The sequence below is a fragment of the Corvus moneduloides genome, chromosome 2, assembly GCF_009650955.1.
Source record: "Corvus moneduloides isolate bCorMon1 chromosome 2, bCorMon1.pri, whole genome shotgun sequence".
NCBI lineage: Eukaryota > Metazoa > Chordata > Aves > Passeriformes > Corvidae > Corvus > Corvus moneduloides.
The window spans coordinates 44,838,698-44,860,604 of record NC_045477.1 but is presented as its reverse complement, the minus strand read 5'-3'; the positions used below and the strand labels follow the sequence as shown (position 1 = coordinate 44,860,604).

At 36.8% G+C, this 21,907-nt stretch overlaps 1 protein-coding gene across 2 annotated transcripts in view; it reads left to right on the top strand.

Annotated features, from left to right (window-relative positions):
• RDX (radixin) overlaps window positions 1-16,744 on the top strand; it is a 38,041-nt gene extending 21,297 nt beyond the window's left edge. Inside the window, exons 4-14 of one of the 2 annotated variants that reach the window (XM_032099338.1) lie at window positions 765-860; window positions 3,011-3,285; window positions 5,156-5,239; window positions 5,692-5,838; window positions 7,297-7,393; window positions 8,033-8,196; window positions 8,812-8,942; window positions 11,042-11,202; window positions 12,164-12,256; window positions 13,091-13,333; window positions 14,318-16,744. In XM_032099338.1, the coding sequence (XP_031955229.1) occupies window positions 765-860; window positions 3,011-3,285; window positions 5,156-5,239; window positions 5,692-5,838; window positions 7,297-7,393; window positions 8,033-8,196; window positions 8,812-8,942; window positions 11,042-11,202; window positions 12,164-12,256; window positions 13,091-13,333; window positions 14,318-14,482 (1,656 nt within the window). In that variant the 3' untranslated portion in view covers window positions 14,483-16,744. The remainder of the gene's footprint in view (window positions 1-764; window positions 861-3,010; window positions 3,286-5,155; window positions 5,240-5,691; window positions 5,839-7,296; window positions 7,394-8,032; window positions 8,197-8,811; window positions 8,943-11,041; window positions 11,203-12,163; window positions 12,257-13,090; window positions 13,334-14,317) is intronic. The other variant, XM_032099339.1, reaches the window with a different exon arrangement.
• Window positions 16,745-21,907: the final 5,163 nt, after the last annotated feature.

Sequence of the window (21,907 nt, the reverse complement as noted above, 5' to 3'; positions counted from 1 at the left end):
TATTAAATACGATCTTTATTGAGGTTCATCTTTTTACTGTTATTCACAGATCTTTATGGAAGGTTTTTTACAGCAGATTTTGTCAACATCAGTTTCATCCTTTTTTAAAGTCCTGGGGGACTTCCGTAGTGGTTACCCTACAATTCTATTATGAAAACAGCCTGGTAGTTTTGTCTGTCTTTTTAAGTAGTGTGTCCATAAAACGACCGTGCCTGTATTAAATGACAATTTTACTTCTTTAGTAGCTTTTGGTGATAGACCTGATCAGAAATCTTACAGGAAAGTCATGTATGTTTAATTAGGTAGATCATCCTTACCCCTTTTGTCATTAACTCTTAGAAGATGGCAGAAATATTTGAAGGAGGCAGTTCATCCTCATTACATCATACTTGCCCACAAGTACTACTCTTTATTATCATTTCACCAGTTGTCTTCTGTTGAAGTGTACTCACTTCTCCATAGGTCTGCAGATCACTTCCCAGATGTGCTTTATAACCTCAGGATCCTGTTACTTCCTTCTGTTCCTCAGGTGCTGAGGTACACAGCTGCACGCTCCAGTTGGTAGCTTGGAGCGTTTGAGTTTATTTAGTACTCTGGGGTTCCCTGAACCTGACATTTTGTACTATTTTATCTTTTTTTGTTCTTGTAAGGCTTGATTACATTTCAGTTTGAAATTGTTTATGTACCTTTATTAAGCTACAGAATACCAGTTAAGAAAAATGTATTGTGGTGATTACTGATGATTATGGCTCATTTATCTTTAGGTGGTGAAAACTGTGGGTCTTCGTGAAGTCTGGTTTTTTGGGCTGCAGTATGTGGACAGCAAAGGCTACTCAACTTGGCTGAAGCTAAATAAAAAGGTAACAATTCCCTCATATTTAGCCAAGTGTACAGTTTGAGTATACTTTATAAGGTTTGCTGATCTAATATTTTAAGTGAGGTATAGTTTTCAAATTTAGTTGAAAAAAAGCTTTTCATTTGCTTTAAATGACAAAATACAGTCTTAAGTTAGATTACTTATAAAAGAATATGCAAAGCTGCGTCAATATTTAATTTGAGGAGACAGTTTCCAGTACTGTGGAATGCATGCATGCATGCATGAGGAAAATTTGAATTCATATAATTATCCCATTTTCATGTAGCAAAACATAACAGAATAAACATTTTACAGTTTGGGTGTGTGTATGGGGAGTATTTGAGCTTCAGGAATTTGTATGCATACAGCTATAGATTTTAAACAAGGCAAAATAATAGGCTTCTAAACTTTAGGTATCTAATAGGCAGGTTGTAGGATAATTTATCTTTTTTTTCCAAACAGCTTTGGGTACTTTGTATCTCACAGCTACTGGGAACCAGGTCATTTTACTGTAATTTGTATTTATGAATTCGAATGGTCACTTCTTATTTTAGTACTGGCTGTCAGATTGTTTGTTAATGTCACTGTTCAGAATGGAGATACTTGTTTTTTAGTTCAACATAATCAAGAATACCTTTTTTATCTTTAGTATTAGGAGGCAAATTGGGAGGGGGTTAGGAGCAAGTCCCACTGTCTGCACTTACATAATATTTGCTTCTCCTCTGTAGTAAATCCCGTGAGTTAAGCCTGCTAACCACCAAATCTGTCTCCTAGAAGTTCATATGTGTCTTGTTTCATACACAATAAACATGGTAGTGCTACAGATACTTTGTTAGCTGTAATGGGAGACCATGGGATTTATTGCGTCAGTTGTGAAAAATACAGAAGACATTGGTCTATGAAAACCTTTAGCAATTTAAGTTGCTGGTACAGTTCAGAAGCAGTTGCGGGTGTGCTCATTTTTTTAAACTTCAACTAAGGCAGTTATTTATCTTTTCTTTAGAAAAACTTGTAACATTTGACTCTGAAATGCATTGCATTAACTGGCTCTCACTTTAATTTACTATTTACGTATTTTCAGTAAATACAGATAAAATCTTATAAAGAATAGATGTGCAAGTAAGATTTTATTATGGTGAGCACAGCTAATTTTTCACTGGTGAGATTTACATGAAATGCTGAGTCTGTAAATAATGCATGACAACAACGAAAATTGAGCAAAACTTTAAAAACTGGCTAATGTTGAATATATGTGTACTTATGCTGTCTTAGGTGTTTAAAAGGTTCTATTTATTATATTCACAGTTTGAGACTTCCTACAAGTTGAGCAAACAGATACATCATTTCATGCGTAGCAAAGAGGTTTTAGTGGGACTAGTAGTGCACATGAAATTAAATGTGTAATAAAGTGCTTGAATTGGGATGTATGAGAATTATTTTACTATGAATGTCCATTTTAACAATTACTTCTTTATGTTAAAATTAGTTTAATTTTGAATGTTTTTGCTTTGGTCATAATTGGTGTAGCAAGCTGAGCACAAATGAAATGGAATTCTACATAAAAATGAGTTTTTGTTGAAATTTGAAGTAGAGTAAGTCTTAAGACCACATCTGATCTCTTTGCGGAAATCACAGTTTTAAAGCTTATCCATTCTAGAAAAATAATGTGATTAAAGGAATTAAGGTTTTTGCACAGGAAAAAACCACATGTATTTAGTTCAATAATTGAAAGACTTTTAAAAGAATCCAATTTTACACTCACACTGAAGAAATGTGCTGTAGCTCTTGCTAAAGAGCCATTGCTAGACTCTAATTTATTACTTCCTGCAAATCATCCTTGGGGGATATAGTTTTGACCTTTTTCGTGTCTGTTACAACTTCTTAGTTTCTAGATCTTTGTTGTGATAAATACAAATTCACACAAGCCTACAAAAAAAATCTCTTAATCAGCCTTTAAGTAGTATTTCAAAATTGTCTGGTTTATTCAAATTGATGTACTTGTTTGTGCCATGTGAACCTTTCAGTGAGGTCCACAGTGGGCTTGTCAGGAAGCTCTGGGTTTCAGTGTAGAGGAGCTAAAGAGTTAAGTACTACTTAATCACATTTGATTTACCATTTAGTGCTCTTGTTTTTCTCCTTATTCCTTTCCCTCAGGTAACACAGCAGGATGTACGGAAAGAAAATCCTTTGCAGTTTAAGTTCAGGGCTAAATTTTTTCCAGAGGATGTATCTGAAGAATTAATTCAGGAAATAACTCAAAGACTTTTCTTCCTGCAAGTCAAAGAGTCGATCTTAAATGATGAAATATATTGCCCACCAGAAACTGCAGTTCTTCTGGCTTCTTACGCTGTCCAGTCCAAGTATGGAGATTACAGTAAGGAGATCCATAAGCTGGGCTACCTAGCCAATGACAGGCTTCTTCCCCAGCGGTGAGTGAGACGGGTTTTGCACCAACTGCTGCATATAAACTTAACTACAGCACATTTTTTAGAAATAAAACATTAAGCGACAACATGCATTTAATAGTGACTTTCTTCGAGTTTCTCTTTTTGGTAGTAAAATTTAGAGATCCTAATTTAGACTTAAAATAACAAAGAAGCCACAGGTTTCTTGAGACATATTTCCTGTCCTGTCCACAAACACCTGCACAGATTTAGTTGAACGCATTTCCAAAGTGCTCCAAAATAATGTAATGTTCCTGGTGCCTGGCTTCTGCTAAATTAAAATCAAAATACTCCAATATAGAAGTAACTGAAATCTGTTTGATACTCTCTCCTTTTCTTCTATTTCCATGTGTTGGTACACTTAAATGATAATAATTTCCTGAAAGTAAAAGTGTACTGCAAATAAAATATATTGCAGGAGAGTGCTAGCCTGAACAGAAACTTTAGAAACTAAATTGTTGCCATTGCTGTTGAGAATAAGCTCTTTTGTACCTGTCAGTCATCTAGTTGGTTAGGGAAAGTAAGCACCAAGATTATTGTTCTGTTCCTTTACATAACTGAAACGATGCTCCTGATGTATTTGGCATGAAGAGAAGCATTGTAACACAAATGTACAAAGTTAGACAATTTTGTTAGTGTAGATGAATACATAGTGTTGTATTGTGGAGAAACAGGTACTAACTAAATATGTAACACTAGGACACTGTCAAAGAAATGAGAGCCATGCTGTATTTTGAGGTTTCTTTAAGTCATATGCTTTGTCTCTTTGGTTTGAAAACTAAAAGTGCAAGCTCACTTTTTAGTGTAACTAAGCTTGAGAATTTTCTAGCAAACAGGCATTTCAAAGACTGTGAGGAAGTATTGAAAGTAATACTTCCAGAAACATTTCCGATTTTTAAAAATCCTGGTGAAAAGCTTGAGTTTGGCTCTTTGCTTCCAGCTTGTGACAGTGAAGTTTATACTTTTTGTATAGGCTTCCTAGAAAAATACCCTTTCTTAGAAAGTCAGGGAGATGTAGAACCAGTAAAACTGCCATTACTGAGTATGTTCAGAAATCTTGGTTTTTGCTCAGTTATGATGACAGTCTGTGAACACTGACATGCTTGGGTACAACAAAAACTCATATATTTAAGGTGTTCCTTTTCAGTAGACAAATGCTAAGATGATGTTTTAATTGTCCTTTAAAACAGTTTCTTCAGGAATGCCTGAAGTGCTGGCTGCATGGAATAAAAGCATAATAAAGTTACCATATGCATTTGATTTCTTACTGCAGTACTACACTGAACGTTCTGGTATGCCAAAAATGTAATTCCATCATTGCAGCCTCTTGTAGATTAAACATCAGATAGCTTTCTGAAGCTGCTTCCCTACTGATTTTATTTTAAAAGGAAAAATAAACAAAAAACCACTCACGAAAAACCCCCAACAAGGTTGTCTGCTAACCTGTTGTAATGTCTTACTTTTTCTTTCAAATGACAACAGAATGAAAGCTTGAGTGTATCTTTGCATACCTAGAGATTAATTTGCAAGCATTGTTGCCAGTAGATTGTATAGGTGTGCATTGTCAGCTGTTGCAAACATTACATTTTATGACTTAGCTGAAAGTTGAGGTATGCAATGGTGTGACTTTTATGTTACAAAGAATATAGAATACCAGGAAAAAAGAATTGACTTTCACACTATTTTGGAAGTGAATTTGTTGAAAAACAAAGATTCTGTTTCTGTGCTGAAAGTATGAGCAGTGCACAGGAAGTCATCTTTAAGTTTATTCAATTAAAGCATAGGATATGCTGTGCAACAAAAGGGATTAAATTTGTTGTCAGAGTCATTTAATAGCAACAATTTTTATTCACAGTGTGTTAGAACAGCACAAACTGACAAAAGAACAGTGGGAAGAAAGAATACAGAACTGGCATGAAGAGCACAGGGGAATGTTAAGGTAATCACGTAAAAAATGTTCAAGACATCTTTCTTTATTATTAGGGTGTATTTTGGGAGGTGTTTGTTTAGAAAGTGGCTTTCTTTTATTCTGACCAGGGTAGGTGGTTATGAAAGACTTCCATGAGAGTTGAGTTTCCAGTTAGGTTACTGGTTTACCTGCATGATTTCTGGTAAGGCTCTCAACTGCCTTTGTCCACGGTTGCCTGCCTGTAAAATACATTTAGTATTTCCTTAGCTCATGGGGCAGAAAGACAAAATGCAATGATTGGACTCTGCTTGGATATTAGGGTGTAGAGCTCTTTAAAAGTATCTGAGTCAAACTGATTTCAAAGAGAGATTTAATTCATAACTAAATTTTACCCCAAGTGTTCATTCTGCAATAGTTCCCTTATTCTTACAATGTATTTATGATTTGTTGTCTAAACTATACCAATTTTTCTTCTTCATCAGGGAAGATTCTATGATGGAATACCTTAAGATAGCACAAGACTTGGAAATGTATGGAGTCAACTATTTTGAAATAAAGAATAAAAAAGGAACTGAATTGTGGCTAGGAGTTGATGCTTTGGGTCTGAATATTTATGAGCACGATGATAAGTAAGTGGGTAATACTCATTTTGCAGTTCTGTCCTAGGAGATGCTGTCTGAGACTGTACACCCCCCACCTTACAGAGCGTTCAGTAAGATGTAGCAAAACAGATTCTCCTTCTAATCTATATGAGAGATAGAAAAAGAGAGAGAGAGATGTGAACTGCTAGAATGTTTGAATTTTAAAGATTATGGATGCAAAAGAAGGGAAAGGAAGAGCAGTTCTATGGAAGTTTAAATTTACATTGCTTCATAAGGATTACTACAGCTAGACTGTCTTTATATGGTTTCTTCCTGTACCTTTCTCTCAAGACACTCCCTTCAGTCAGGATGAAAAGGACATTTTAAAGCTGAGCAACATATTTAATGAGAAACATTTGTAAGAGCTGTGACAAGGATTATAGATGTTGGAGCGTGAAAAACTTGGATATTTAAAAGTGAAACTTGTTAGACACCAAAGAAAATAGATCAGTCTTGTGTCCTGATAAAGGATCAAATAATCTGTTCTACTTGGAAAAGCTGAAATGTCGGAAATATGAAGAATTTGTAAATAGAACAACAGACTTTTTTCTTTCTTTACAAGCACTCATTAGTAGTATCTGATGTCAACAGACCATTCACAGTGATTCGAAGTTGAACATGATGTGTCAAACTCCAGATGGGAGCAGTCAACTTTAGCTGTATATACTCTGTAACAAAATTCTGTAAGCCTTAATTGCCATTAGATGGCAATATAACTCCTGAAAGAAGGAAATATTCAAAATGTTCAGCTCAGATTGAGCTATGAGGCAATTTTTGGTATTTCCTATCTCCTGATAGTTAGCAATCAAATATTAAATATTTTCTGATATTTATAATTATGGTAATATGAATTGAAAAAACTTTCTGTGCTGGCGGAGAAAAATATTTACTGTTACACAGTTGATGCATAACATGATAAGAGTTTCTGAATTTATTTTGCTTAAGATGCGAGGGAAACAAATTAACCTTGAATTCTGAAAATGTAAGAACACAAATCTGAGCTAAACAGAAGTACAACATGGCTGAAAGTTACTTTAATTTCAGTATTTGAATTGTCAGTATCTCAAATTTCAATAGTGACTCTTTAAAGTGAAAATGCAGTTACCAATACCATATAAAGAATGAGTACATGATCGTGATGTTTAGCATCTAGGTCATAGTAGTAGAATAAGTCAAAAATCAAAATTCCTTTTGTTACAGTGCCATGTAATTTATTAAAATGTAATTGATTTGATGGAATACTTGTAAAAAGAAAAATCTACCAAAATATGCTTGAACTGTTGTTAATGTTTACATTAAAACATAATGTTGTAAATGTAATATTCTAAATGTAGCTACGTGTAATAGTGAAAATGGTACAGACATAAGCCGTATTGAATTAATATATGTATATATATAAAGTGCACATCCTTGCTGCTTTCTAACAAGAATTTTTTCTCTTTGAAGGCTGACACCCAAGATTGGTTTTCCTTGGAGCGAAATAAGAAACATCTCTTTTAATGACAAAAAATTTGTCATAAAGCCAATTGACAAAAAGGCCCCTGTAAGTAGGGTGTAAAACAGTATCACTTGCTATATGAAGAGATTTAAGCCTTCAGGGACTTTGTGGCATTAAGGCATGAGTAAATATTGGTGACATTTATTACTTCTAATGATAGAATAGTCACTAATCAAAAGAAAATGTTCATTTTGAAATATGGTATGTTTATTTTTTCTCTTTTCATTCTGTTTGGTACTCCTAAATTGTTGGGGGTTTTTAAGTCAACTAATACTTTGTGATGTGTTGACAAGACAGCGTAAGATGCTAAATTCTCTGCCTCTTCCCTCCTGTTTTTCTTTTTCTTTCTTTCTTTTTTTTTTTTTTGGTTACAACAGCACATTTCATGAGACTTTCTAGGTCAAGTGTCATCAGAATAGAGAACAGTCTTACTTTTTTAGAATTTTAAATAAATAATTTTGTGTAAACCAGCTAATTTCTGGACTATTCCAGGTGCAATTTTGAATTTATCTTACAAGTTTCTGACAGTAACTAGATTTACAGATTATGGTGTTCACTTGGTCAAAATGTGAAAATACTTGTAAGTTTTCATTTAACCAATGCAAGAATGCAGTAATGCTTTGAATCTTGTCATAAGTGTATTTTTTTAGGTTAATGGGTATACTGGAATTATTGTTTTCCTAGGATTTTGTTTTTTATGCACCCCGTCTGAGAATTAACAAGCGAATTTTGGCACTGTGTATGGGAAATCATGAATTGTACATGAGGCGGAGGAAACCTGATACAATTGAAGTGCAACAGATGAAGGCCCAAGCTAGAGAAGAGAAACATCAGAAACAATTGGAAAGGTAATTAACAAACTTACATGAAAAAGAAAAAAAATGCTACCTTTTTAAGAAGTCGTAGAATACTATATATCTTAGAACTCTAGAAAAAAGAGAGCTGCTTTTCTTTCTGCACCATTTAAGCAGGTTTGTGAATTGGCAGGGCTCACCTGTGTTAATAGAAAAACGTATCTTTTTTGAGCTTTCAGCACAGTAATAGTAGCTGTACTGTTGTTCCCCATCCTGTGTTTTGTGAAAATCTTACCTCTCTGTTGCTTGATTCTTAGGGAATTTTATACTCTATGGGTGAACCCTTAAAGCAAGTTCATTGAAGAATGTCTTGGCTTCCCTTTTGTGTATTTAAAAAATACTGTTGCCATTTCTAGCCCAGATGAAATGTCATGTCTAAAATGCAGATATAGTGACAGATTTACCTGGTGAACCATAACCAAGGTTGATTATCAGTTCTGTTAATAAATTGTTTTTCTCTACCGTATTTTGAAGCAGAAACTGAATTAGAAGCATTTAAAACTCTGCTTCCCTGATGGCTGAGTAAACTGAAAAATTGGCTACCAGCATCCAAAGAGTAGCATTTAATATGTTGGAGGGTAAAAAAACCTTTTTACTATTTTTTTTCAGGGCACAACTAGAAAATGAAAAGAAGAAAAGGGAGATAGCAGAAAAGGAAAAGGAAAGAATAGAGCGTGAAAAGGAGGAATTAATGGAACGCTTAAGACAAATTGAGGAGCAAACAATGAAAGCTCAGAAAGGTGAGGTCATAGATTTCTTAAATCTGGTGACAGTGTTTAGTTTAGTTGGGTGGTTCAGTTCCGCAGGTCTCTGTATGTTGGTGTGTTTCGTTACTGTGTGGGGATATTATTTTACTAGTAGCGGCAAGAATTTAGTGGTGTTTTATTTGATATAAGAGATACTCTTTCAGTGCTTAAACGATGGTGTGCATGTGTTTGTCTGTATCTTTTTAATATAAAACCAATTTCTAATATAGCAAAAGTTTTGATTTAGTAAAAAGAAAATGCATACACAGTTCAACTCAAAATTATGAAATGCTTAAAGTGCTGAACACTTGGAGTTGGAGGGAGCAGGGAAATTAGAGGGGAAGACTCAAAGTACTTTCTCTAGGATTTTGTTGAATTCAGCTTTTAATTTGGAAATTCTGTGTTCCTTTCTCCTTTCCTATTCCTTTGAAAGATTTGAGAAGTTGAAAATTGAAGTCTTGTCAGACATTAGTGACAAAACATGTAGTTTCACCAATAACAATTCTTTGTGTTTAATCACTCTGTAGAGTCCCTGCCTCCATGACTTCCCAGTCCTTCCTCCATGTTCTTTTTTTTTTTTTTTTCCTACTTCAGGTTTGGTTCACATTCATAAAAGTTTTGTTGCTCCTTTCTTTTCCTAACTCTTGGCATCAAGCATCATAGAGAGAATCACTGATTAACACTATGCAAATAAATTACATATGCCGGGCACTGCTCTCCAGCTCTATCCCTGCATTTTTCAGTCTTTCAATGCAGAACAGGTTGGACACATCCAGACAGGTAACACACTAACTGTGCCATGAAACTGTTTAGCAAGAGCTATTTGGCCCGGGACAACACAGTGTCAGGGTGATTCTGGAGGTTTGACAATACACATTTTCTCAACTTTGTGGCCAGTATAGCCTAATTTCTGATGCAGTACATAATGTTCATGTGTTGCTGGTCTTTTTAGCCTTCTATTCATTCACACATGGAAAAGTCTTTATGTAAAGGGTGTCTGTTGTAGTTTCGTGCTCTGCATTTTCATGGAAAGGTTTGTTTCAGTAGTGTTTATAAATAATTTTGTGTTTTATTTAACTTTAGGTACTGCATTTGTAGAACCCCACATACTTGTGATGCTGTTCATTTAATTTTATACCTGAAGTAGTAGTAGGCCTGGGAAACCAAATGAAGAGTAATGGTTACAGTACTGCTTAAAACTAGAAGTGCAAAGATGAAGCATGTGTCAGCATACCTGGGGAGGTGCTTTTATAGTATTAAAGCTTATGGTGAAGGCAAATGGATTGTTGGAAAAAATGAGTAATTCTTTAGGTATTCTTGTGAAGGAGTCTATGACAGCTGTGCCTAGCCAAGTACATAGAGGAAATTTTATTGTTAGAACTGGCAAAGAGCTTTAGAGAGACTTTTTTCATAGTCACTTAATTTTTCACATCAGGGGAGGAGTATATTTTGTCTGTGTAAACCTTACCTTGCAGTACTGATTGATTATTACTACTTCCTATTTCACTAAGGGTTGTTCTGCCCTTTAGATTCCAATATTTTGCTATGCAGGCAGCTAGACAGCTTTTATCTCTCCCTTGATTTAAAATTTTCCTCCTCTGATGTACAAAGAATTTTTCTGACCCTTCCAGTTGGTCTTAAGTAATTTTGCTGGAGGCATGTGCCTAAATTTTCGGCTATGATTAAAGAATCTGCCAGGCATTTTAATAAAGAAGACAATTTTTTTTTTTCTTTCTGTAAGAGAGTAATTTAATGTACATAAAATACCCTCATAGTAGAAGCATGTTCATGTATATGTACATGTATTTTGGTGTTTAGTTTTTCAGTGAGGTGACAGTTTTCTGAAACACTGGGCTGTCAGAACTGTCAGGTGAGATGAAGTATATCCAAAGAATGTCTTAAAGTGGGGGGGAAATCAGACATGGAACAGAGCTCTGGGTAACATGCTCTACAGTTTGTCTTAGCTTGAGGCGGTCTTGGAAATCTCGGTTAGTGTTCTAAGTTACTTTATTTTGAGCATATGCTGGTATCTGTGATACATATGAGGAAGAGCTAGGTAGCGATGCCTTGTCTGTACACTTTCCTCTTGGCAGAGCTAGAGGAACAGACTCGAAGAGCTTTAGAACTGGATCAAGAACGGAAGCGTGCAAAAGAGGAAGCAGAACGCCTAGAAAAAGAGCGTCGAGCAGCTGAAGTAGCCAAAGCTGCTCTAGCCAAGCAGGCAGCTGATCAAATGAAGAACCAGGAGCAGCTAGTAAGAAACTTCATTTCTTTTCTTCAAAATAGGATTAAAATTGAAAAAGACAGTTGAAAATTTATTTTCTCTTGTTTATGTCAAATGAAGAAGTACACTGAAACACAAAAGTACGTGAGATACTGTAACAGATTGTTTTGGGAACTGTTTTAGAAAACTGCATTAGGCTTTCCACTACTTTGCAAGACAAAAATAAAACTCGGGATCTGTAGGAAATTAAAAGAAGACCACCACCTTTCAGACTGACAACACTCACTACATTCTCTTTCTAATAGTATCAGGCTTATCCAGCTGAGAACAACAGTAGCTTCCTTCTGCAGTCCCCTGGGAAACCTGTTCTCTAAGGCAGGTCTGTTCTGAAGCTGCGTGGTGGTGGTGGGGAGTTGGTGACACTGGTTTGTTGGGGTTGGGGGTTTTTTTTGTTGCTGTTCCCCTCCTGTTTCCAGTATTTGCGGTGTCTTCTCACATACTGTGCTAGACTACTTCTAATTCAAGATTTGTGCATAATAATCAAGGAAGGCATGAAAATAGTAGAAGAAATGATTTCTCAACTATAAATTACCTTTTGATCATCTATAAACTTAGCACACAAATCCAATGGCAAGATTTAGCTTAATAGTACTGAGATTATGATCCAGAATCATAATCTTAATGGTGGGACTATTAAAGTTGTATTAGACTGAAACAGCATGAAATGCTAGTTGGTAACATCATCTTGCTGTTTCTCAGCAAGCTTTGGAAGTGCAGAAGATAAATATTTTTTAAATATTATTTCCATTAGGTGAGAGTACTCTGATTCCCTCTGCCATGTATGCTTAAAATTTCTATTTTTCACAGAGAAGTGACGGATGGTAACTAACTCTTTTCAAGCTGGATCATAGCAAAGGCTCTGCTTTCTTCCACTGCAAAGCCAGAATGATACCAAATTAAAACTTCTACTTTGTTCTTTTGTTTGTTTCAGGCAGCAGAAATTGCTGAATTCACAGCCAAGATTGCACTTCTAGAGGAGGCCAAGAAAAAGAAAGAAGAGGAAGCTTCAGAATGGCAGCACAAAGTAATGAGCCCATGCTGTGTGAAGTCAGAACTTCAAAGAAACTAAGGGAAATGAGTGCGGAAATCTTACTGGAAGTCCATGGGGTCAAATCTCTCCCTTTCCCCTTAGGCTCAGAAAGTCTTTCTTAAAGGTTTTTGTCCTGCAGTCTACTGAAGCCAGCCTATGCTTCTGTTTAACTCATTTCTTGGTATTACATAGTCATGAAGGGGGGGCGAAGTTCTCATCATGACAATATGGTCAAAGATTAGAAATGGCTTCTTTTTGTATGATGATGAAATAGATTGGAGCTTTATGTTAGAGAAGAAAACACCTCAGGAGGGAGGTGTATGAAATCATGAGTTTTGGTGGAAAGATGAACCAAAACAGTTAACAAAGGCATATGAAATGCAAATGGACAAAAATTTAAAGCAAATTTCTTCATAAAATCTATAATTAGCTATAGAATGGGAATAATTACTCTGTGTGTGGGTTCCAAAAGGGTTTGAACAAATTGTCGTAAGTTCTGTTTAAGTATGAAATTTGAAGGCATCACCTTTGATCTAGGAAGTCCCTGAGCCTTACATTTCAGGAGGCTAGGAGAGTTGGAAAACAGTCAGTATGATTGCCCTATTCTTCCACTTTTCTCTTGTCTACTGCTGGAAATAGCTGGTACAGCTTATTTTGAGCCATATCTGGTTTTTACTGTGTGTCTCTATTTGACAATTTTCAGTGTGTAAGCTAGTCACGTCAGTTATAAAGGATAGTTTCATGTGTCTGAGAACATCTCAAATATTTTTTTTTTTGACTCTTGATAAATCATTTTAAAAGATGCTAAGTACTGTTTACTGTATTTAGGCTTTTGCAGCCCAAGAGGACTTGGAAAAGACCAAAGAAGAACTGAAATCTGTGATGTCTGCTCCTCCTCCACCTCCACCCCCACCAGTTATTCCTCCAACAGAGAATGAACACGATGAACATGATGAGAACAATGCTGAAGCCAGTGCAGAACTGTCTTCTGATGGTGTCATGAATCACAGGAGTGAGGAAGAACGGGTAACAGAAACACAGAAAAATGAACGTGTTAAGAAACAACTCCAGGTAATGAAGATTCGTAGTTGTATCAACACAATTCAGGCTTTGGGTTTTCATTCTTCTTTTGTTAAAAATTTCACTGACGTTATGGTCTGCCAAGGAAACAGCCTTTTTATCATTTATTACATTTATTACTGATTTACCAACCAATATCATTCATAGTGTTCTAGAAGTGAAATACATAGAAAGATTGGATGTAAGGTTGTGTTTTATAGCTTAAAGGTGTAAGTATGCTGCTGCATTGGCCAGTAAACATTTCTACTAATTATATAACTTCCAGAACTCTGCGTGTTAAAACATAATGCTTTCCTTTTTCAATACTAAAACTCATTAAATGGTATGAACAGATGCTTTCTTAGTAGTATTGGTGTTTGTTTGCAGTCACTCCCAGGTGTTATAAATGCAAAAACTCAATTATGCCCATTTTGGATTACTTGTATTTGCCTGAAACTGAGCAATTCCTCCCAGGCTGCATCTTACCTCTCGAAGCATAATAATCTGTATTAGTGGTAGCCCTTTTCCTCGTTATGAAATGTTTATTTGGGAAGAAAACAGAAGAAAAGGAAAGCTGCTACTCTGTTTGGCAGCATTATTTTAGTAGCGCGTGTGTGTAGTATTCTTGCTTGGAGTCACTGAACAGATCAGGGAGATAAGTCTTTTAGCTAAAGAAAAATTGAAAAATAAGGTGGTTTTCCTGCTTTATCCTGCTGGTCCCTTTCTTCTTGGATTTTATGGTGTATGAGACTTTTTTTTTTAATATAGTTTCATGCTTACACTTATTTAAGGAAAGAATCCTATGCTCTCCTTATCTTTCCTTCTGCATTCCTTCTGATAGGCATCACAACTTGAGTTACTGAGAAGCACAACAAGCATTTCATAGGTTGGCATTCAAGAAATACTTATCCAGATTGCAGAATAGTTGTTATCAGAAACTCCAGAGTCATTAAAGGATTAGTCAAAGCACTTAAATTCGAATATTTTATTCAACAGGCTTTAAGTTCAGAGTTGGCTCAAGCCAGAGATGAAACCAAGAAAACACAAAATGATGTCCTTCATGCTGAGAATGTTAAAGCAGGCCGCGATAAGTACAAGACTCTCCGGCAAATCCGACAAGGCAATACAAAGCAGCGTATTGATGAATTTGAAGCAATGTGAGAGCTGGTATTTTGCATATGTGTTCCTCGTAAAGCTGAACCACCAACAGAGAAAAAAAGCAGGCCTTTGCAGATTTGATGGATTGCACCCCACTTTGCCAAAGCACTTAATACCAGGTTGACTACAGTGACTAGAAGACAAATTTAGGGGAAGCTATAAAACAGTAAGGCAGTCTGTGAACCCTAGGTTTTGGGTGGGGGGAGGGTGCGGAGGTTAATAGCAGGTTTTTCCCCATTGTCTTTTCAGTTTCCTTGTTTGTTTGTTGGTTTTTTCCCTTTGGAAACAGATGTGAAGTATATAATGACTGACAAGTGTATATATTGCTTAAACATTAAGAAATAGAAAGAAGAATGGACTGTACCTAAACTGGATAGGTACTATTTCAGTATGAAGTTTGAAATTAGTTTTCAATGTAGCTACTCCATTAAGAGTTTGATATTGCTCACTTTCAGTTTTGGTTGTTTTTTTCTTGTTTTGTTTTGGGGGTTTTTGTGTTTGTGGTTTTTTTCTCCCAAGTGAAATTCTTTGGTGTTTCATGTCCTGTCATCATTGATGGTTTTCTTTGCCTACCTGTTCACAAAGGTCTGGATGGCAGGTGGTAGTTCCAGGAAATGTTTTTTAATGGAACACTACCTGTGGGCAGCACATGGCTGCTGATAGGCTTGAGCAAGTATTGCTTTTCGTAGCTGATTCTTTTAGATGTGCAGAATGTTCCAATGCAGCAAAGAGGGAAAAAAATAAACAAAGCTTAATGTGCTATTTGCTTGTAATTATTTTATTTGCAGTAGGGAGACCTGGACCTTTCTGGCAAGGGAGCATATGAAAACATCAGTCCCAGGGAGGGGACAGTATCCTACCTCACTACTATGTACATGATGACTGGTCCTTCAAACACCATGAAAAAAACTGTTTAAATTGACTGTCACTACACAGTGATATCATAGATTGCTAGGAGTCCTTACTCCTAGGATTTTATTTTACTTTATGATGGATTTATAGTGCTAAATACTGTCTAACTGCCTTCTGTTGAGTTTAAATTGTAAAAGCATCTGGTGTGTTTTAAAGCTGTAACCTGTCACTGGTATACTATATTCTGGGAGGGGTGTAGCGTGTGCATGTCAGTCAGTTTGGGTTTCAAATACAAAATGAAACTTCCCAGAATTGGAGTAAAAGTGTTTGTAGCTTCAGTTTTCAGAGAAGCTAGTATTGTGATTGTCATATCTGATGTCAGATGATTAAGTCCTTTCCCTCTTGAAAAGGAAACCTGCTTTTTTGAGAAATTTCCTTAGATATTGAACTTTAGTAATAACTTTATAGTTAATGTGGACATCAGTTACTCCCTGTGTTAGAGTACCCTAGTAAATGTCAACAGTGGAAGAATCTAGGTTTCTCTGAGGATGGTTCAGCTTTTTTTCTGTTTGATATTATGCACTCATAAATTTACACTTATCTATTAAAATTTGCCATTTTATTAAACATTTTTTTCATGCACAATAGGTTTAAATTTCTTATGAACAGTCCGACTAAGTTTGTTTTTTTTATTTTGCGGAGTAAAAGTTTGGCTATGTGGGGTGACATCATGAAAATTAAATAAAGATACATTAATATATTTTTGGTTTGTGGGGCTAAACATATCTGCTTGACCTTGAAGACTGGTGTGCAGATGCTGTGCACATGCTTCAAAATGCTGCTTGGTGGAAGTTGGTGTTTCAACTTGCAGTGCATTTTAAGAACAGTTTTTGTTTCACAGGCTTCATACACCGAAGCTTAAGCAAATTTCTGAAGTATTTGAACAGTTTGCCATAGCAGGTGAAATACTGTGCTTCCAGTGAGTTTTCATTTTTCCCTGAAAAGTGTGCACTAACACTGATCCATTAGTTTCAGTGTTGGGAAAAAACACCAGTAAAGATTGTTGTTCATAAATCTACAACACGTAGAGTAGGGCTAAATGGATTAGATCCATTTATAAAGCTGTGTGATTTTTTTTTTTTTTTTTTTAATCTAAACAACTAGGGACAAGCATTTGTAATACAGATTTTCACAATGAACAAAGTGGTAATAGCTGCTGTCACAAGCAGCTGGGAGCACTTACTGGTGCAGAAATACTAAGAATACATTTAATGATTACTTGGTGAAGTAGTTTTCCACATGCTTTTTCCTTTAGCATCATGTTTTGTGTTGTACAATTAAGCTACAATTACATCTACTATTTTGGATAACATTCATTGGTTAACAATAAAGAGATACAGTTAATTTCTCTGAGGTCCATTGTTGTTATTTAATGCCCTTTTTTTCTAACAGTTTTACTCAGCACACTCCGATAGCCTCTCTTTCCAGAGCAGTGTAGAAATTTTGATCATCTTTTTGTTTCATACTCTGCTCAGAATTAAATAAAAAAATCAAATTTATTCTCTACCCTAGAGAATGGTATTTTGCTTAAGAAATTACCACATACAGTTAGGAGGATGCACTGGTGTTTGTCGATTCAAAACAGGATGTGAATCATCACAGCAAATTTTCTCTTTTGAGAGCAGAGGATAATTTGGCCATATAAGAGCTCTGTGGGTAATGTAAGAACTTTCAATCACTGCCTACATATTGCTTAGCCCCAGGTTAAGTGAAATTTAGTTTAATGGGTTAGTATCTTAATTACTGAGAAACCGTGATGTGATTTTTTTTTTTTTTTTGATACTGCACCTTATAGTGGACAGTGCTGTCAAATACATGCATGACCATGTGTTTTAAACAACAGCAAATTATTGGGCTTTTTCATCTCTAGTACACTTGAAAAAGACAGGAACAGTCCCGTGTAAATAGGCGTACAAATAATCTGCTAAAATATTCTCACATAAATTAGACCTCCTCTCAGGTGGCATTCCATTCTCTCTTGTAGTTGTTTGGCCTTGCACTCAGTACAAGCACACGACCTTTTCTGTTGCTCCGTAGGGAAGAATTGCCATGAGGAATTAAAACTTGGTACTTGTAAATGTGCATATTTCTAGTTTTATAGTTCCTTTTTGTTGTAGTCCCTCCTGCTGAAGCCTTAGATCTGAGGTTTCTCACTTGTTAGAGAGCTTCTGCATAGCATAGGTATGTAGCTTCACAATATTGTGCATGAAAGGGGAGGTAAGTGCTTTGAAAGATTTATTTTTTTCTAAAATATGCTCTTGAGGTGGAGAGAAAAGGATGAAAAATAGTGCCACTATTTACAGGCCAGACTATTACAATCAAACAGAATGTCTCGTTGTGCAAGAAGATATTTTATCTTCTTGAAGCAGTCCCTTCTGCACATCAAAACCTACATTTTCCACCACTTGTACCACTTCGGAAAGCATTATTGTGGTTTTGCTTTTTTCTTAAAACATGTTCTCTAGGGTTTTTCAACTTACCTGCTTTGAGCACCTCTGAGGAAAAAGGAGGTTTGTTCTAAATGAAGTATTTCAAACTTCTGAAGAAAAGGTACCACAAATACTTCTTCTAAATTTTAAAAGAAAATATAGAGATTAAAATAATTAGTTAAAACCTTTTGTTTTTGAAGAGGAACTTTTATGCAAGCGTTTTCCATGTCTGTTTACATATGGATATCTAAAAAGTTGTTCTGCCCAAGACTTCAGGGTAATTTCAGGAGTCAGGGATTTTTAATAAAGATGATGTATCCAAGTGGGCTGAGGTAGTTGATCCTGGTGTTTGTAAATGTACTTTGAGTAAAAATAGCAACATAAAATTGAAAACTTTCTTACAAAAGAGAAAAGTTCAATTTTTAATAGAAGTTGTCTCATACACATAATTTGATTTATCTTGGCTGGGTGATAAGATTTTCCTGGAGAATATAAGAAGTGTCAATGTCTCAGCATACAAACTGTGGTGATTTCTTTGACCCCCGTGGAGCACATTCTGCTGTTTGTGCTTGTAGGTGGAGAGTACCTGCCTCCCAGCAGGAATGCTGTGCTGGCTGCTCGGCTGGCTGGGTGGCTGAGGGAGATGGTTCTGGCTGGTGGCTGTGGGCACCTGCCATGTGCCATGTCCCACTGCTCCATTTCCAAGCAGCACAGTGCAGTGCCTTTCCTCCCCACACAGCTGGTCTGCAGGCAGGGGAGTTCTGCCTGACTGTTCCTTTTCCCAGTTGGGGGACCCAGTTCAAGGGTCAGCAGCAAGGGACAACTTAGGGCTGAAGGGCTGATGTAATGGTAGAGGGCTGTAAGAGGGGAGACAACCCCAAATGCAGATGTCCGCTAGAATCCCCTACTGGCTCCTTTATTTACTTGCATGGAGGACTCCTTTTCAATGTAGTCATGTGGGAGCTGCGTGACCAATAATCTGTTTAGCAAATTTAGCAGCCAATTTTCTGGAGCAAGTTGCACTTTCCATTTCACCGAGCTGAGCCTAGATCCATAGGCCAAAGCCAGTTACCTGAGTTTGTTTGGATTGATGGAGTTTGTCGCTTGTGTTCGCTTTACTGTCTGAGTTAATAAACTGATGCTTTGCAGTGCAGTTAGAGAAGCTTTGCTTTGCTTTGCGTTGCTTTTTTTTTCCTTCATTCCACACAAGAGATTGCTTCCGTATCAAATGTATATGTTTTGTTCAATGTGAATGAAGTGGGCTCACCAAGCCCAAAAGGCTTTCTCACCAAGCTATCAAATTTCTTCAGAAGGGACCACAACACTTGCAGCAGTGCCTCAGGAAGAGACAGATTATGCCCACATAGCTCATAGTTTAGGGAAAGACAAAGTTAGCAGGAGGAAATGGAGCATTTTGAATTGCTGGTATTCCATGAGGTGTTTATATTGGTTTTTGTAAATAATATGTCAAGAGTGTTTCTGTTCACAGCAGTAGGCTTTAGGCAGCAGAAGAAACGAGGGGAGATGGAAATGCACATCAAAGGACGCGGCCTGGTTGGTGCAAATATTCCTAATGCACGTGTGCATAAGAGTTAATGTTTCCTGTGCTCTGGATAAGTGGATCAGGTGAAAACAGATCAAGCTCAGAGGTAGGACAATTGCATTGCTTTTTCTGCTTTTTTGTTTTTGGGTTTTTTTGTTTCTTTGTTTGCTTTTAAGCTACCTTATTTACAGAGGAGGAACTGCCATTATCTGAAGGCTTTTAGAAAGCCTGCTGCCCAGCACTAAAAGGTCTTGGAGTTCTTAAGGCCACGTGCTCCCAGCCTGGCCTCTGTGTTATAAACTTCCTCTGCAGCGTGGTAATTTTGCCCTAGCACATTTCTGCAGTGCCAAGAGCCGTGTACATTCAGGGTTCTGCTGCTCCACTTGCTTGTTCCAGCAACATGAAACCCATGTGTGCCCCTGTGAAACAGTAATCGCTCCACGGCCCTTTGGCTGCCTACACAGCTCTGCGGGATCTTGTATCCACAGCTCCCTACAGCCTCAGCTTTCACACCTCTTACTCACCCTTGATTTCTTCTTTGAACTTGATACAGTATTTAACTTAATCTATGGCTTCAATAACATTCTACTAAACTGAGCTTACAGTGAATGGTTGACTACAGTGTCAAATGCGTTCTTAAAATATATCAATGAGCCACACTTTTATTCAAATAGCACTTCTGATTAATTAATAATCTCTATGAATATGGTAATTGCAGTTGTGTTGCCAGAAAGAGCTTCATTTGCATTGGGACTGAGGCTCAAAACTTTTCTGCTACGTGCATTTCAGTCTTCAGCAAAGTTGAGAAATAATATCCAGAATAGACAGATGAACCGATCATGCTGCGTTCCTTTATTGTTGGGAACAAATTAATTTACATCTGAGTGAGCAGATTCAGTGTTTGAGACTTGGGCAAACTTGTCCACACATCAGAAAAAATTCTAAAAATTAGAACAAATCTTCCCACCATTAATCAGCACTCCACTGTTTGTTTCCTTTCCTTGATAGTGTTTCTTCAGTTTGATTCACCTTTTGAATTCTTGGATCTCTTCTCTTGTGAACAGCGTTTTGGGCATCTGTCTCGCTGCTCAGTGCCAGTTGTACTTTTCCATACCATTTGGAAACACAGCTCTTTCCTCTTTTGCATTTGGGATCTTAGTGTTGTTTTCAGCGAAGCCAGTGAACTCATCATCTTCAAATTTAGAACTATTACTGCTGCTTCTCAAAATAGTCTTCGGATTAATTTTGGGTGCATGTTCGCTTACCAGCCAGCCATGGCATACGCCACCTTATAGCGTAAGTGATTGTATTGACAGTTAATAGTTACTGGTAGCTTTCTGGAGAAATGTCAGAAAACAAATATGTTAATGCAGAATCCGAACCACAGTGTTCATATCTGTGAGGTTCAGCTTTGAACCTAGCCCTGCTCACACACACAAGGGAGTATGTGGGAGAGAGAAATTCTGTGCTTTCATTGTGTAGCTCATCTGGCTGGCTGGACTAGGCAGGAGAAAGCACTGGAGCAGGGTGGTTGTTCCTGCTCAAACAGCAGAGTTGTCAGGCACAACCACATGGTGCTGCAGCTTTGCTTTTATGCACAACAGGTGTCCTGGATGTAAAAATAAAAAGGAAAAAAAAGCAGCCCTGAAATAATTGGCTTTTCCTGTGGAGTCTTAAGTAAGTCTTATTTATTGCTATATTTCTGTCTGGCTTGAACTTTCTCTGCAGGTCACTCCTGTAAAAGCTGAACTGCTCTATAGCATAAGCACAGATACCTGAGAGCAGGAGTCAGGTGTCCCATGGCTCTTCAGCCTGCCCTGCCTGTAAAAAACAGTGGCAGGTGTGGGGGAAAAAATACCTGTCTCTGTTTGTTTTAATAGAGGGCCATGAAAATAAATTCTGGAATTCTGCTGGCTTTCCAGCAGTGGCTTCTCTATGCTTTGGGATGGCCCTTTCATATGTGCTTCTCCCAGTCTTCTTTGAACTGGTTCTTACATCTCACTTCTCTTTGCTGCTGCTTTACTGCTTGGTTTGGGCTTGTCTTTGTTCTGTTGTTTTCTTTTTTTTTCTTCTCGCTAATGTGTCCTGCCTTTTATTTCATCTGAAGAATAGATTTTAGTTTACGTCATTGAGAGCTTTAATGCAATTATTTGTTTCAAGATGAGAATGCAAATTAAGACAAGGAAGGAAGATGTTGCATAATTATTAGTTTAAAACCATTGTGAGGGTAAGTTCAAGCCTTAAGTCCTAGCTAAAAAATATGTTGCACTTAGCTGACTGCTTAGACTTAAGGTGAAAAGTGGAGGCAGACAGCTAGTTATGGCAAGGTGGACTTCTCAAACTAAATTCATGATAGAAAAGTACTTTGGTAAAAATCACTAGGCCTTTTATGTATTTGCATTTGCTGGGTTATTTTGAGAGCACTGGAGAAGAAAATATGGAATGATTTTTTTTTTAGTCGTATTTCCTTTAATTGCTGCTGTTGTGGCTTATTCCACAAATTTAAGAGTAAAAGTGCTTTTTTTTCCTCCCCAGCGATTTTGT